The sequence below is a fragment of the Gordionus sp. m RMFG-2023 genome, chromosome 2 (assembly GCF_954871325.1).
Source record: "Gordionus sp. m RMFG-2023 chromosome 2, tfGorSpeb1-WG-v2, whole genome shotgun sequence".
Lineage (NCBI taxonomy): Eukaryota > Metazoa > Nematomorpha > Gordioida > Chordodea > Parachordodidae > Gordionus > Gordionus sp. m RMFG-2023.
In genome coordinates, this window is record NC_088776.1 from 41,792,656 (window position 1) to 41,808,733 (window position 16,078).

General features: G+C 25.8%; 1 protein-coding gene across 2 annotated transcripts in view; it reads right to left on the reverse strand.

Annotated features, from left to right (window-relative positions):
• Positions 1-891: 891 nt before the first annotated feature.
• LOC135925031 (uncharacterized) overlaps positions 892-16,078 on the reverse strand; it is a 28,504-nt gene continuing 13,317 nt past the window's right edge. The window contains exons 3-5 of one of the 2 annotated variants that reach the window (XM_065460170.1): positions 12,624-12,748; positions 1,325-1,549; positions 892-1,222 (exon numbers count right to left, since the gene is read on the reverse strand). In XM_065460170.1, the coding sequence (XP_065316242.1) occupies positions 970-1,222; positions 1,325-1,549; positions 12,624-12,748 (603 nt within the window). In that variant the 3' untranslated portion in view covers positions 892-969. Of the gene's footprint in view, positions 1,223-1,324; positions 1,550-12,611; positions 12,749-16,078 lie in introns of both variants that reach the window. The other variant, XM_065460169.1, reaches the window with a different exon arrangement.

Sequence of the window (16,078 nt, forward strand, 5' to 3'; positions counted from 1 at the left end):
AATTTCTTGGGCTGGGCCGACAAAAAGTCTCGGCACGGCGCTGCCTTTGTTCGAAACTAAATTACATCCTTTCTAGGCTGTCCTAGAGGAAACTATATAGCTGGCCAAACCGACTACTGTTCAAAAATAAGATCGCCCACCTGGCCTAAGAAATGTTAAGTACATAAAAATGATAAGAATTACTATTAAAAAGATAAGAAATTCATTATAATTGCATGGTGATATAAAATAGTCATGAAAAAAAGGTTAGATAGTGGATTACAATAATGTAATAAATTTCTACTTATTACATTGATAGTTAGAAAATAACAAATTCTTCCTTTTCAATATAATATTATATAAAAATTTTTATAAAAAACTTTCGATATTTGCCAGGGGCCTATAGAAATCAAAATTTTATGCCCAGCCCAGATTTGAGAAAGAAAATTCAAGCATGGCCCCCGGCTCGGATTTAAAAAAAAACATTAATTTTCGAACCGGAATATTTTTAAAATATTTTTTAGCCCGCCCTGGATTATTTAAATTTTATTATTTTTAATAATTTTGGATGTATTTTGCAAATTGATTTAAAGGGAAATTGAAAATATGAACTATAAATAATATTAAACACTCAATTATGTGTTTTTTAAACTGATTAATGGATATAATTTGAATTTATTATTTTTATCAACTTGTCCCTTAAAATCTTACCATTTTTTAGCCCATTCGTCACGTTCCAGGCCTGAAGATCTCTGATATTTATTACATTTCTATAAATATATATACTTGCTGAATAATATATGATAAACGGGTTTATAAATGAAATTGGGGCTATATTATGTATCATATAATATAATATCAGATATTTCTAGAAAAAATAGTAAAATAAAATATATTATTACTGGCCACCGATTGAGTATATGACAACATTTCTAAAGTTTCTAACATTTATTATATTATAAAAAAATATTTTGCAACAATTTCGCCGCATTATTGATAATTATTTAAGCATTCTTTGTGAATCATTTTCATTGTCTCGACGGATCTCTTGACACGATTGCCACTTTTATCGGCCCATTGAGACTTCGATTCAAACCGAACAATGCCCTTCTCTAACTCTAATTTGTGTTTGCAGTCATATCTTCTTGAAATAATGTATAATTTTTTAGGATCGACGCATAAGTGAGACTTGATCGTACTAAGTATTTGACACCATTTTAACTTAGGTATATCTTTATTTCTCCTAATAAAGTTTTTATGTTAATATAATATTTTTTTAATATATAAGAAAAACTTATTTTTAATTTTTTAAAAACTTTTTAGTATTAAAATAATTTTTATATACGCATTTATAGATACGAATGTATATTCCGGCAAGCATATTTGACCTGAAGAATCGAATTTATGACAGGTGTATAATATTGAAGTGCTATAATCTGTGTATACTACTTTGAAAGAAACGTTAAAATATATCTCCCCTTTGTCATTCATGAAATGACTATGGATGTATCCGGTATGATTTGGATCTTCCCAACTTTCAAGTATAGAAGGACCTACACAATCTTCTTTTCTGATCATATTTTAAATATGGTAAAAATTATATATTTTTTTAAATAAAAAACAATTTAATAAAGTAATATTTTATAAGTTTTAAGACTTTGGAAGTTATAAAAATTATAAAAAATATTAATTTTACTTTATTTTCTTGTGCAAATTACTATAATATCTCATTTTACAAAGTTTAGTGAAGGAAAAAAGATTGTTCTTTCAAAAAATTAATAACTGTATCTCATATTATGGTTAGAAGTATAATTTTATATATATACTTATATTTATACAATATATATTATATATATTTATTGGTTAGTTTACTTATTACTTTAAATGCCTAAGGGTTAGATTTTTTCATTAAACAATAAAATATTATTTGAGATTTTATTTCTATTTACATTACCGTTCTAAACCTGAAGCATTTCATTTCAAATCTGTAAAGTGTCATCAGAGCTGTTAAAGGATAGAGATCAAAAGATCTACGATCCTGGATTCGATCCTAAATTTGTCAATTTCCCCGGTATGATCCTGTCTAATTGAGGATCGTGATCGAGATCATTTTGTTTAATATTCGATCTCGATCCTTTTAAAAATTTATTTTTTATTTAAAAAGCAAAAAATTTCAAATTAAATTAAATTATTATTTTTTTAAAGAATATCTATTTACATCATATTTTATCATCCTCCATCATATTTTACATTTTATAAATTTTATCGAGACAAGCCTTCAAGTTTCATATTTAATTATATATATTATAAATTAATTCTAGATTTTAATAATTTCCATTATAGATTTAGAAGATAATACACCTACTATTGATGTGATAGATATAAATGAGAATCCTTTGTCTTTTCATAAGCTACGTAAGTATCTTGCTTTATATGAAAGGGATGGAAGTAACTATGCCATGATAACCGCAATATGCCCTTTATTTAAGAAGAACATATCGTCTTCAAATGTTAGTAGTTCAAACCTCAAAAGGCATTTAGAAGTACTTCTTTTATTATTTATATTTGTTAATATTAATGTCAACACATTTATTAATAATACTATATTTTTCTTTTATAAAGAGAAAACATAGTGAATTCAAAAATGACATTGCCAAACACATAAATGAATTCTCTGCAAAAAACAATTAAATCTCTGAAAAACCAAAGTGGTTTCAAATCCAAATAAACAAAATTAAATTTTTATAATCTAAACATGCCAGCAATAGCACAAAAAACAGCTGCCGAAGTTTTAATGGAATTTATTAGTGACACCTTCCAACGAAAGGCACTGGTTGATGATCCTTCATTTGAGAAAATGATTAAAACATTTTCTCCAATTATAAAAATTATGTGTCATCAAATTCTGGGCAACAAAATATCTATTACCTTTACAGATATGACTTTAAGAGATTTGTCTGAAGTCTCATATGTAAGCAGTACTGGTGATTGCTGGAGTGGCCATCAAAGGTATATTATATTATATTAATTTTATAATGTTTTATTTTAAAACTTTTATCGGAGTTACTACCCTTGGCTGGACCCATTAAACCAAGAGAAGATCAGTATTTTTGGCACTGAGAGGCATATTTGGAAAGCAAACGTATGATGTTTTAACTAAGGGAATTATGGATATTCATAAGACTTATAAAATTATTAATAAGGTGGTGAAGATGATGACCAAAAATGGCACCAACTTTCTCAAGGCCTTTAAATAATATTTATATTTAACAAAAAAATTATTTAAAATAAATTTTATTTTTTTTCTAGAGTTTTTGGAGAAAATGCAGAAGATAGTCATCCAACTATCCGCCTACCAATTAATCAATGTTGTTGTTGTCATAATCTGAACCTTATTGCAATCACATACGGAGAAGGAGGAAAATGATATCAATTTTAAGCGAATATCAAAATCAACATTTTCTAAATGTTTTGCTTTAATTAGCAAGCAAAATATGTCCCCAAACATGGCTGATATTCTATTTGAGAAATTGGGAAGATGCCTTATAGATCCCAACAAGACCCGAAGGAACTCCTACTTCCAGCCAATGAAATTAATGGACAAGATTGAAAAATTTTCAGTAGTAGGGAAGTGTGATCAAATTGGGTTCACAATTTAGGAATGTTTCTTTATCAAAAAATATGCATTAGTAATATATTGATATTTTTATTTAAATAACTAAAATTTAAATAATAAGGTTATGGAACATTATCATTAAATATCTTACAACGGGTGGATAATATGGACCAGGGATATCTAACCACGGTTCTATGAGATCTGCAAAATTTATTAAAAAATTGCAATGATCTTGACAAATTTAGTAAAATACTTTTAACAGGCCAAGCCTACTAAGCCATTGATATCTGGTAAAATTTTAATGGGCCAGCACAGTAATTATCTGATATATATGAATGAACATTTATTTAATAATAAATTAGTTATCATTTCTTAATATAGATTTCCTTCACTGTATGATGAAAATAACATATTATATTAGCAACAATAATTCACTCAAAAATTAAGCTAAATTGACCACATATTAATCTGCCACAAAATCTGTTGATAAAAGAAATGTTAATTACCCATTTGGAAAATCTATAGGATCCTCCATATTGAACACCTTTATATATCAGCAAAAAAACGTGTTATATGAAGTTATTTTATTTTTTTTATTTCAACAAGCATGTTTTTTTTTAATTTTTAACAAATAAATATTTTAAAAAAGTTGTTTATTTTTTTAATAAATTTTTTTAAGCATATTTTTTAGTGCTGTGAAGTAACGTCAAAAACGTTACTTTACTCGTTACTTTATATTTTTTCTTAAAAAATCATTAAAAAGAAAAACATATTTTATTGTATTATAAAATTACTTTTATTTATTTTTTATTTTTTAATTCTTAATAATTTAAGCCGAGTTTTAATTCATATCAACCACTTTCAACATTTTTTTTTAAATTCTCGTTGTTAAATTATCAGTCGAAATTAATATTCAATCAAAATTCAAAGTAAATATAATGATATTATTAATTAATTTATTTTAAAAGAATATTATGTCCATAGAACTTACTTCTTCAGATGAAGAAGATTTAACCCTTCCCTGGCCCCAATTTGAATTATATTTTAAACCAATTAAGAAAGTCTACACTTTGTAAATGTAAATTACGTCCCAACGCAAATATTTCAACGTCAATGTCAAGTAGCCCAGACTTAAAGAATGAATTAATATATAATTATTTTAAACATATAAAAACTTAATCATGAAATGATTTAAAAAAAAATTATTAAAATTTCATTATAAATTATTATTAAAATACTATTATATAGCATCTTATTATTTAACCATGTATTCGATAGCTACGGCTCTTTCAATTTTAGAGAGCGAAGAAAATATGCATTTGGGATATCTCACTCCCACTATAATCATTATAATATCAAAACTTAAAAAATTGGCTTTAAATAATTTTAAGTTTTGTAAGCCGCTTATTAATTCAATCCTGGAAGCCATAGATAAGGTATACAGTTCAAATATTGCTGATAATTTATATTTTGACTATCATATTCTCAATAGATTCAAAGATATCTATGATGATGAATATATACTATCGGCAATAATTCACCCACTATTTAAATTGGATTTGCCTTGGATAAAATTAGAGGTTAATAAAGGAAGAATGCTGGAACTAATTTCCAGTTTGAGAAAATATATTGATAAAGAAAGAACAAGCTTGATTCCTTTATCCAACACACACACTAGAATATTTTCAGATAAAGATAAATTTTTTTTGATGAGGAAATGAATGAAGATCTCTGTGAAGATGATCTTTCAAGCTTTTTTCAAAATAAAGATATTTCCTTAATTCCCCGATTGAAATTTTTGTTTATTAAATATAACACCACTCTCCCATCCTCTGCGCCAATTGAACGTGTGTTTAGCACGGCGAAAGCTGTGTTGAGTACTAAGCGCTCATGTTTATCTGATCAAAATTTTGAAAATCAATTGTTAAAAATAAATAAAAATTTGTTACATATAGATGTTATCTTATGATATATTATTTTTGTATAATTTTATTCATATTATTTTATGAAAATTTTATATAAAAAGATCTTATCTTATATGTTCTTTTTGTATAGTTTTATTTTATTATATATTGTCGGAAAAAAATAAATATTTTTTTGCATTATATATAACATTTAATTTTTTTAAGTAACGAGTAGCCCGTTACTTTTTTGAAAAGGCGGTAACGCTTCCTTTTGTAAAATGGTAACGAGTAACGGTAACACGTTCCATTTTTTCAGATGTAACGAGTAACGGTAACGCGTTTCTTTTTTGTAGTAACGTTTACAGCACTAATATTTTTTTATTTAATGGAAAATAAAATTGTAATTTTAAAATTATTTCATATGATGCTTTTATTATTTAATAGGAATTATATGATTTAGAATAGAACTAAAAGATTTTTCTAGTCTAAAACAATTCATGAGCAATAACGAGAAGAATACCTTATCCTTAAACCTAATGAAAATGGATGTAACCCACAATCATGTATTATTTTTTTTTATAATTTTATCTAAATATTTATTAATGGTTTTAAAACTTTTAAAATAATAAAAGCATTATATAAAATAATTTTAAAATCACCATTTCATTTTCCATTAAATAAAAAAAAATGCGTTAAAAAAATTAAAATAAACAACTTTTTAAAAATATTTATTTGTTTAATTAAAAAAACTAGCGTGTTGAATAAATTAAATATCTTTATATAGCTCGATTTTTTTGCTGATATATAAAGGTGTTCAACCACATTTAGATACTTCAAACGAATGTATGGTAAATAGATACCTTTCGGAGGAAAATTTTTTCACAAAATGCGCTTTCCATTAATATTTTTTTTATTCAAATCATGGTTCAATTAATATCTTTAAATACTTAGATAAATTTTGAAAAAATATTTTTTGAATATAACATATCTTTTCCATAAAGTGCTCCTGTAAAGTGCTTGATTAGTAAAGCCAGGGGCCCCTACAACGGGGGGGGGGGGTCCGAAGTAACTGCTTCAGTAAATTTGAGTGGGGGTACTTCTTTTTTTTTACATCCATCATGATCATGTGATTTCTGGTTTATAAATGTAATAATAAGACCCCCCCCCACCACTTAATATTTAATTTAAAATATTGACGGAAATTTTGGTCGATGTTTAGTAAATTTTATTTAATATCTCGTAACCAAGCCTTCTGGGGGAACAGGCAACAAGAAGGCAATATGATGGCCCTTATTAAGCATTATTGCAGATTCTGAACCTATACTAAAAATGTATATACAGCAAAATGAAGAAAGAAATAAGGATAAAAAAAATAAGGGATTAAAAACGAAATTATATTCAAACCTATTATCATATAATAAAATAACATAAACATTCTCATTGAAACCATGAAAAATATGGTTATAAAAAAAATTCAAAATGAGATTACATTTAACAGGTGCTTTTCAATCATAGTTGATGGCACATACGATGTTTCGAAATCAGAAGCAATAGCTTTGATAGTAAGATATGTTGAAAATAGTGAGACGCCGAAGCCTGTTGAAAGACTGATTGACATATATTGTACGGGAAATACCACAGGTCTCGATATAAAGCATAATATAATATCCAAACTTGGCTCGAAGTTATGATGGCGCCTCAAACATGAGTGGAAGAATCAATGGTGTGCAAGCCTTGATTAGAACAGAGGCGCCAAAGGCAGCTTTTATTTGGTGTTATTGTCATCGATTAAATTTAATCGTTGTTCAATTATGCCAATCAATTAAAAAACTTCGAAATGTTCTAGGAATACTAGATGAGATTTATGTCTATTTTAATGGTGTAAAAAGATATGAGGTACTCAAAAAATTTCAGTGTAATGATCTGAAAAAATCGCAACGATTTCTACGCGTCAAGAATACCACTCGGTAATAGTTCCTTATTTATTTAAATGTTAAATATTTTTTTTATTTAGAAGCTGGCTATCGTCATATAAAGCATTGTAAATTTTTTTCAACTTTATGATGCCTTGAGGGCAGCTTTAACAAATTTAAAGGATTCTGAAGATCCTGCCACTTCCACTATGGCTAGTGCTATAGTCTTTAGAATAGAAAAATTTGATTTTATCTTATCACTTTGTATTTTGGATAAAATATTGTTGATAACAAGTTTGGCTTGTACAAAATTGCAAACCATTTCGTAAGATATAGGGTATGCAATAAATCAAATTCAATTGGCAAAAGATTGCTTAATTAATTTGAGAAGTATAATATAAATTAATGTCTTAATTATTTTTTGAATTTTTGGATGTTTTTTCAAAGGCGCAAGATTTTATGAAGGAGAGAAATCTACCTTTTGATTTTGAAAGTTCTAGACTTCAAACCTTACAATCCAAAAAGGAGAGGTATTATATACTTTCATCATTAAATATAGAAATTTTTTAGCTTTAAAATAGGTGTGTTTTATGCTGTACTCGATTTAATTATTATGCAGTTTAACGAAAGATTTAATGATGATTCAATGAAATTTTTACATCAAACATCATTTTTTACGCCAAAGGGAATGGCAGAAAAATCAATTATTAAAGAAGATATCGAGGATATCTGTGAATTTTACAATTTAAATTCAAGTCAAATTTCGAAGAAATGTTGAAGTAAGATGGCCAAAATGGGGAATGTAATTATTACTCATGACCTAGAGGTTCAAGAATCTAAAGATTTGTCAGATTCTGAGAATTGTAAATTTATTTAATTAAAATATTTTTACCAATACATTATTTAGCTTCTTCTGATGATGATGATAATTCAGGGACTTACGATTCAGATTGGAAAAACTATTCATTTATTTTACCTTATCGTTTACTTTTAAATTTTTCTGCTTTCCCTAATTCAAGAATTTTATATAAATATTTATTAACCATTCCCACAACCTCATGTACTGCCGAAAGAGTCATGAGTAATTAATTAAAACAAGACTGCGCAGTACCATGAAAGATTCTTTTCTCAATAATTTAACCATATTATCAATGGAAAATTTTTTATTTAAACAATTAAATACTGATGGAATTATAAATTCTTTCGCTTTCTCTTCCTCTAATTTATCTAAATTATTAATTTAAAAATAATATTTATAAAGTTATATTTTTTGCATTTTACTTATATTATATATTAAAAGTTGATGCAATAAAAATTATTTTTGAAATTTATGGGTATCATAATTATCATTTTTTCGAAGGGGGGGATACTTTTCAAGGGGGTACTTTTTATGGGGGTATTCTGCTTCATTCTCTCAAAAAGTGTAGGGGCCACTGAGTAAAGCTAAACATGTAATAATGAGAGAGGTGGATGTTTAAATGATAATAATTTAGTAAAAATTTTATTATTAAAGACTATTTTTAATTTTAAATTAATATATTAAAATTACAAATTTAAGCCATATTTAATTTATTTTTATATTAGTTAATTTTGAAAAAATTTCTTTCAGAAATTTAAACAAGAAAAGGATCGTGATAGAGATCCTTTTTTAAAAAAAGAGTCGACCCTGGATTTCGATTTTCCTTTTTTGAAAACATCGGGATTCGATCTTTTTAAAAGGAGCGATTAACAAGCCTGAGTATCATGTATAAACTTTACGTATATCATATAATATGCAAAATGCTTTACTAAAATTATGAATGATATTTTGTAAATTTTAAATGATACACTTCTTAGAATCAATTTACAAAGTTAAATCTAAATATGTATTTAGTGTTGTCGGGACCTCATTTTAGAGGATTTTATGAAAACGGATGAACAATATTACATGATCCTTGAAATTTCGCATATAGATCCGAAAAGATTTTCTCTCTTTTGCCCTAATATAAAGGCTTATAAAATCAGTCAAATTATGATTCCACCCACTTAAAAAGCACCTGAATCGAGATTTTTGTTAATAACTATATGCAATATCGTTTTGACTTTTGAGAATTTATTTTTTCAAAATCATTCACATCAAATTCATCGATCATATAAAATATAATATATGTTTACATGACAATTTATATCATCAAGGTAGATCAATATGTCCTTTCTTTTCTAATGATTTGTTTATTTTTAAAAAAGTGTTCGCAAAATAGTTGTTAATCCTTTTTTAGGCCATGTCCAAAACTTGGAAAAATAAATTTAGAAAACTTTAAGAAAATAAATAAATAAGCATTTTAATCAAAAAATAAAAACATCAAAACATTTTAGGAAAATATAGTAGTTTTGATAATCTAATCAAGAAAAAAAACCGTGATTTTTAACCCGGCCCCTTCAGTTTTTTCTAAATAAAATTTTATAATTAATTTTATGTCATTTAAATTTCTTTATAAAGCCTAATGGTAGGCCGTTAAAGTTATATAATGTTAAAGATTGTTTAAATTTGAAAAAAACCGGAAATGATCATAAAATTTAATCGGCCTTTTTTCTCTCAATTTTTTTATGTATAGATATAGAATTAATTAATAAATGTGTAAATTTTCAAAGTTCAGAGGATGTGGTATTTTAATCTTTAAATTAATCAATAATCGTAATATAAGGCAAAAGCAATCAAATATATGTTTAATGTTTAATATTTAATATTTAAAAGAATAGTTATTTAAGATATGGGGAAGAAATTTTTTTTTGGGAAGAGGGGAAGGGGAGGCTTTGTTGATTTATTGATTTATTTGGTGAATTAAATTTTTCTCATCATAATAATTAATTTATGATTATAATTTTAATGGACAAAATTTAATTTTATGAAAATTTTTAATATTATATTGTAAATTGAATAATTTTCACAATATGAATATTATATAACCATGATTTAATTTTTCCTAGGCTAGGCACAAAATTTTTGTATTCCAGGAATGGGTTTGGCCTAAATAATAATTTTTTCATATCTGTCATTAGTATGCGAATTACTTCCTGTGATATTTACTTAACAAAAATTAAATAAATCTAAGGTGTTTAATATTTGATTCTCATATGTATGCTAAAGATTAGCTCTTGCCGCTAACCTTTTTGTAATGCATGGGCGAAGAAATGCCATTCCGCTTCCAAAATCAAGTTCATGTTGCTTAAATTATGAATTTTAAAAAAAAATTTATATTAAGTTACACCATCAAAAAAAACATTTTCGATAAATTTTTAGTTTTAAAACATTTTAGTTTAAAGTAAATTAAAAAAATTTGGTCTTAAATCTGCAAATTTATTAAAGTTTTATATCAATATAAGTTTCTCAAAAATATGAATAAGATTGCATAAAATGAGTCATTTCTTCAATTGACATTCTTTCCTTTAAACTTTATTAAATAAAATGATTTTTATCAGGCATTATACGACTGATTTAATCGGAAATATAAAATTATCCAATAATATATAATATAATTTCATAAAACAATCATCGGCTTAATATTATTTGGTTGGATAAAACACCCTATTCCTTTACCAATTTTTTTGCTATCTTTGCCACGATTCAGTCGTATAAATTTATTCTTGTTTTTAGGGTCCAAGAATTTGGTTAACCCGTAAATATCTTTTTTTTTTCATTTCGAAAATGCGTTGTTTCAAATTTATTTTTCTTGCTTAATAATTTCACATTCATCGTTAATATTAAGATTATCTTCTTGAAGAAGTTTTCAAAACAGCTTTCTTAATTTTTTTCCTGGATTTTCAGTTTTTTTTAAAAAAGAATTGGCCTCATTAGATGATGAAGATGTTATTGTTGTAATTAAGTTGTTTTTTTTTTAGTAGAAAGACATATTTATGTTTTTAAGTTTTTTAAAATATGTTTAACTTGATAAAATATATATGTTGAACCTGTCGTTGGCCCATGTATTTTATTTACTTGTTGAAAAAGAAATAAATATAGGAGCAATAAAAGAGATTCATTATTTTATTGTTTCAAATCTGATGATCTATCACTTTTGATTTTAATTTTATAATTGAAGAATATCGCCATTATTTAATATTGGAAGAATATTATCATTATTTATATTGGAAGAATATTGTCATTATTTATATTGGAAGAATATTGTCATTATTTTATATTGGAAAAATAAACGACCAATTAATTTATTCAAAGGATATCTCAAAAATATAGTGAAAATATAATAGGAAGGAATTTTTATGAAATAATACTTATATATATATAATGACTTTTTTAGTTATACTTGAAGCATGTAATTTTTTGCAACAGATTGCAAATTTTATCGGTAGTTGTTAATGATTTATTCTGGTTAATCATCCAAGGAAGTATACACATTTCTTAGACCTTCACAGTAGAGATCTGCAAAAGTAGGCTAGCCCGAAAGGGCTTCGGGCCGGTCGGGTGGGGTCGGGCCTTAGAATTTTTTTTAAAATATATAGAAATTTATCAATTTTATGTTGAATTTTTTATGTAATATAAAAATATTTGATTTTATTTATAATTTTTAAAAAAATATTTCGGGTTCGGGCCAGGCCGGTAAAACTTTTTTAAAATAATTTCGGTCCGGGATTGAAAAATTAGGCCCGATACAGATCACTATTTCACAGCGTATATGTTTATCCAAATTGAATAAATTGTGAAAAGTAAAAAATTGCCAAATTAACAATAGCGCCCCCTTCACTTTTCCCAATCTTTTGTTTAAATACATATAATAATAAAACATTTAAAAGTTTTAGGCTTAAATATATTGTAATTAATGATTAAATATTTATTAAGAATTTTACAATTGACTAATGATTAAAATGTCATATCTCCTAAACCTGTGTTCGCCCAACTGAGATTTTGCTTGTTTATTAATGCAATTTTAATTGTATAAACCTAGACACTATAAAGTTAGTTTTCATGATTGTACAATTTTGTTTTTGTTTATTATATTCAAAAAAATCTACTTATGTTACGTGAGCAAATAATGTGAGATTATTTGGTAGGTTAAAGCAAATGAGTTAGAAAATAAAATATATGAACTGGGTTAAATGTGCTTATATTTTATTAATATATTAGAAAAATATACTTTTTTAAAAGCGTGCAATTATTGATCGTGCATATTTATTAAAACATAGTGCGAGAAAGAAATGAATTACTGAGCATCGTACATATATCCCGCATGTTTGACTTGGAAAAATTTTCCGCCTTTGTGTAAGTGAGCCGTTATGCCTGATTCTAGAATATATTCATTTATTGGAATAGTCTGTGCGATTGCTATCCATACACCCATAAACTATATGGTATAAAGATATTTATGAATGTTATCTAAATTAGAGAAAATAAATATCTTATGTAATCTGTGAATTCTTATATTAAAATATATATTTATATCTCAAACATCGTTAAGTAATAAATAATTAATAAAAGTATATTTATGTTATATATTATGACTAAAACAGTTCATTATCATAATTTAATATATAAAATCATTAAAATATATATTTTTTTTGTGTCAATAAAAGCTCACTAGTTTTTTAAGTTACTTGAATTTAAATGTAAAATGAAATTATTCAGATATAACTATCTATATCATAATATGACGACAAAAATCTCGCATGTTCATGATTACAGTTGATGGGATTAATACCAATTTATTCTTGGTTTACAATACCAAAATAAACTAATATATAATTAAATATTGATATTGGTTTTTGTTAATGTGCTCGATATTTTGTTTATCATATATCCTAAAGACATTAACGTGAATTTTAATTGTCGATTGATTTTTTATTATTTTTTTTTATTAACATTCAATTAATACAATATAGTCTATTAACTTAAATTTAACTTTTAGATATTTTTAAATTTATTTTGATTGAATGCATCAAGTTAAATTTTTTAGTATTTAGAGAAAAAATAATTCAATATCATGAATGATCTTTAAAAAAATATAACGCATAAATTTAAAATATAATTTTTATTACTTTTTGTTTATATTATTAGTTTATTTAATTGCATATAATCCCAAATTCCAGTATAATCTTCTTTTCTTCATGGTGGTCAAGTTAACAATCATGTATTCACACATTCTCGGAATTCTCATTTCAAATTTAAAACAAATTTATTAGTGTAGCAAATTAAAACGTATCAATAAACGTGCACGTTACCATCAACGACAGCAAGAGATGCTGCTACCACAACGACAACCAGGGATGTGCTACTACAACGACAGCCATCTGCTGCTACTACAACGATAGTCATATATGCTGTTAAAACACGCTGAGAGTCAAGACTCAATTCTACAAAGATCATACGCATTTATTCCCCACGTTACAATACGCAACGTCAAGACGCAAGCCAAAACTATAAACATCATTAACCAATGACTGTCATACAGTTGGATCATTATAAGTCTGTACGGGTGTATGCAAATTTTTTTTAGATACAATGATTCAAGAAACTAGAAGAAAGGAGAGAAAAGTGACACCGGCACGCAATAACTTAATGGCATACTCATTGGTAGTAATGGAAACAACATCAAACAATTCATAGCGGATTCTAATGCCCAAAGTACAGTAAGTGACCATTGTGACGTAAACAGCCGTAACGTTATCAAACCATAACTATTATAGTCTATTAGATAAGGTTATTGAAGCTCAAACCATAATGGCAGCCAGAGCTAGGCAATGTAAACGATTCAACAACGACTTGGGATTTAAAATTCATTAGCATATTGTAACCCTTCACTAATAATAATTTCTAGAAAAACACTAAAAATAGTAGTGCTGTAAAGTAACGTCGTCACTAACTTCGTTACCTTTTTTGAAGAAAAGGAACGTCATTCGTTACCTTTCTCTAGAGGTAACGGTAACGCGTTTCTTTTATTGAGTAACGGTAACGCAAAACGTTACTCGTTAATTTAAATTTTTTCTTAAAAAATATTTAAAAAAAAACATTTTATTATACTATAAAATTACTTTTATTTATTTTTTAATATAAATAATTTAAGCCGAGTTTTTAATTCATATCAAACCACCATTCCTTCATTTTTTATTTAAATTCTCGTTAAATTTTCATTCGAATGTTAATCTAATTAATATATAATCAAAATTCAAAGTAAATGTAGCAATAATATTATTATTCTATTTTATAATTTTTTAAGGATATTATGTCTATAGTATACTTACTTCTTCAGATGAAGATGATTTAACCCTTCTCTGGCCCCAATTTGAAACATATTTTACACCAGTAAAGAAAATTAGATACAAAGTCTACACTTTGTAAATGTAAATTATGCCTCAACGCAAATATTTCAACCACAATGTCCAGCAGTTCAAACTTTAAAAAAGCATATGAAAGTAAAAAGATGAATTAATACATTATTTTTTAAAACATTACTTTAATAATAGAATATTAAATCATGGCTATTATAAAATAACCAATAAAAGAAGTATTCTTTCATAATATTTTGAAAAGTTTAATCATGAAATTAAAATATAAGCAATTAAATTATACTATAGTATAGGGCTGCGAACCAACATTAAAAACCTAGATTAACAAAATATTGGTATTGTTTTAAACAATATTTTCTATTTCTTTTTTTTAGTATGCTATTGGTTTAATTTCAAATTGTTTATAAATTTATAGAATAAAATAGTTATTTTAAAAATTTTTGTTTAATATATATATATATATATGGAATAAAACTATGAAACAATATTGTTTTAGAGTACTGAACTAGATATTTTTCTTGATCTTTTTTAAAGGATAATTCTGAAAAAGATAAGAAATTGAAAAATGATCTTTGGAAATCATAATTTTAATTTTTAATGTTTTCCTTGACAATAAGATTAGTGAGGGATTAATAGCAATTAAAATTTTTTAAAAGATATATCTTCAATTATTAAGAGGCTAAGTTATTTTTAATAAAAAATTTAGGTAATAATATTTTAATTAAAAAATTATAGACTGTACATTCCTCAAAAATGACAGAGATTAATGAACATTTGAATAGTAATAAAAAGAAATTGAAGCCAATCAACTCACACTCATTTAGATGCAGAATCCATCTACAACAATTATAAAAATAGCACAATTCGCTGTTGATGATTTAATTTTGTAATTGAAGAATTACAACCATTTACAATTGTAGAAAGCAGCATTCATTAATGTCATCAAAAAATTGCAGCCAACTAAAATATATGATGTCTAGGCCTACCCCCGTATTAAAAATTAACGAAGCGTATGACACCATGGCAAAGAAATTAGTAGATTTGTTGTGTATCCCAAAAATTGTCTGTACAACTGTAAATTCTTGGTCAGCTTATCATCGGTATATAAAATATATATTTTATTTGATAATATTGTATTTTAAAAAAGTTCTTATTTAGGGATGTGACGGTACACTTGCTACAACCAGACACTCTTGAGAGTATTTCAACCCCAAATACACACATTTGATCTAGCAAAAATAATCTTTGAAGTTTTTAGAACATATAAGATACAAAATAAAGTTGTCAAATGCATACCGAGCTAGAAATTGTATAAAAGCTTTCAAGTAAAAAAATTGTAATATATTTATTAGAGTATATGAACAAGGAGAGGAATCGGATGATTAAATAGT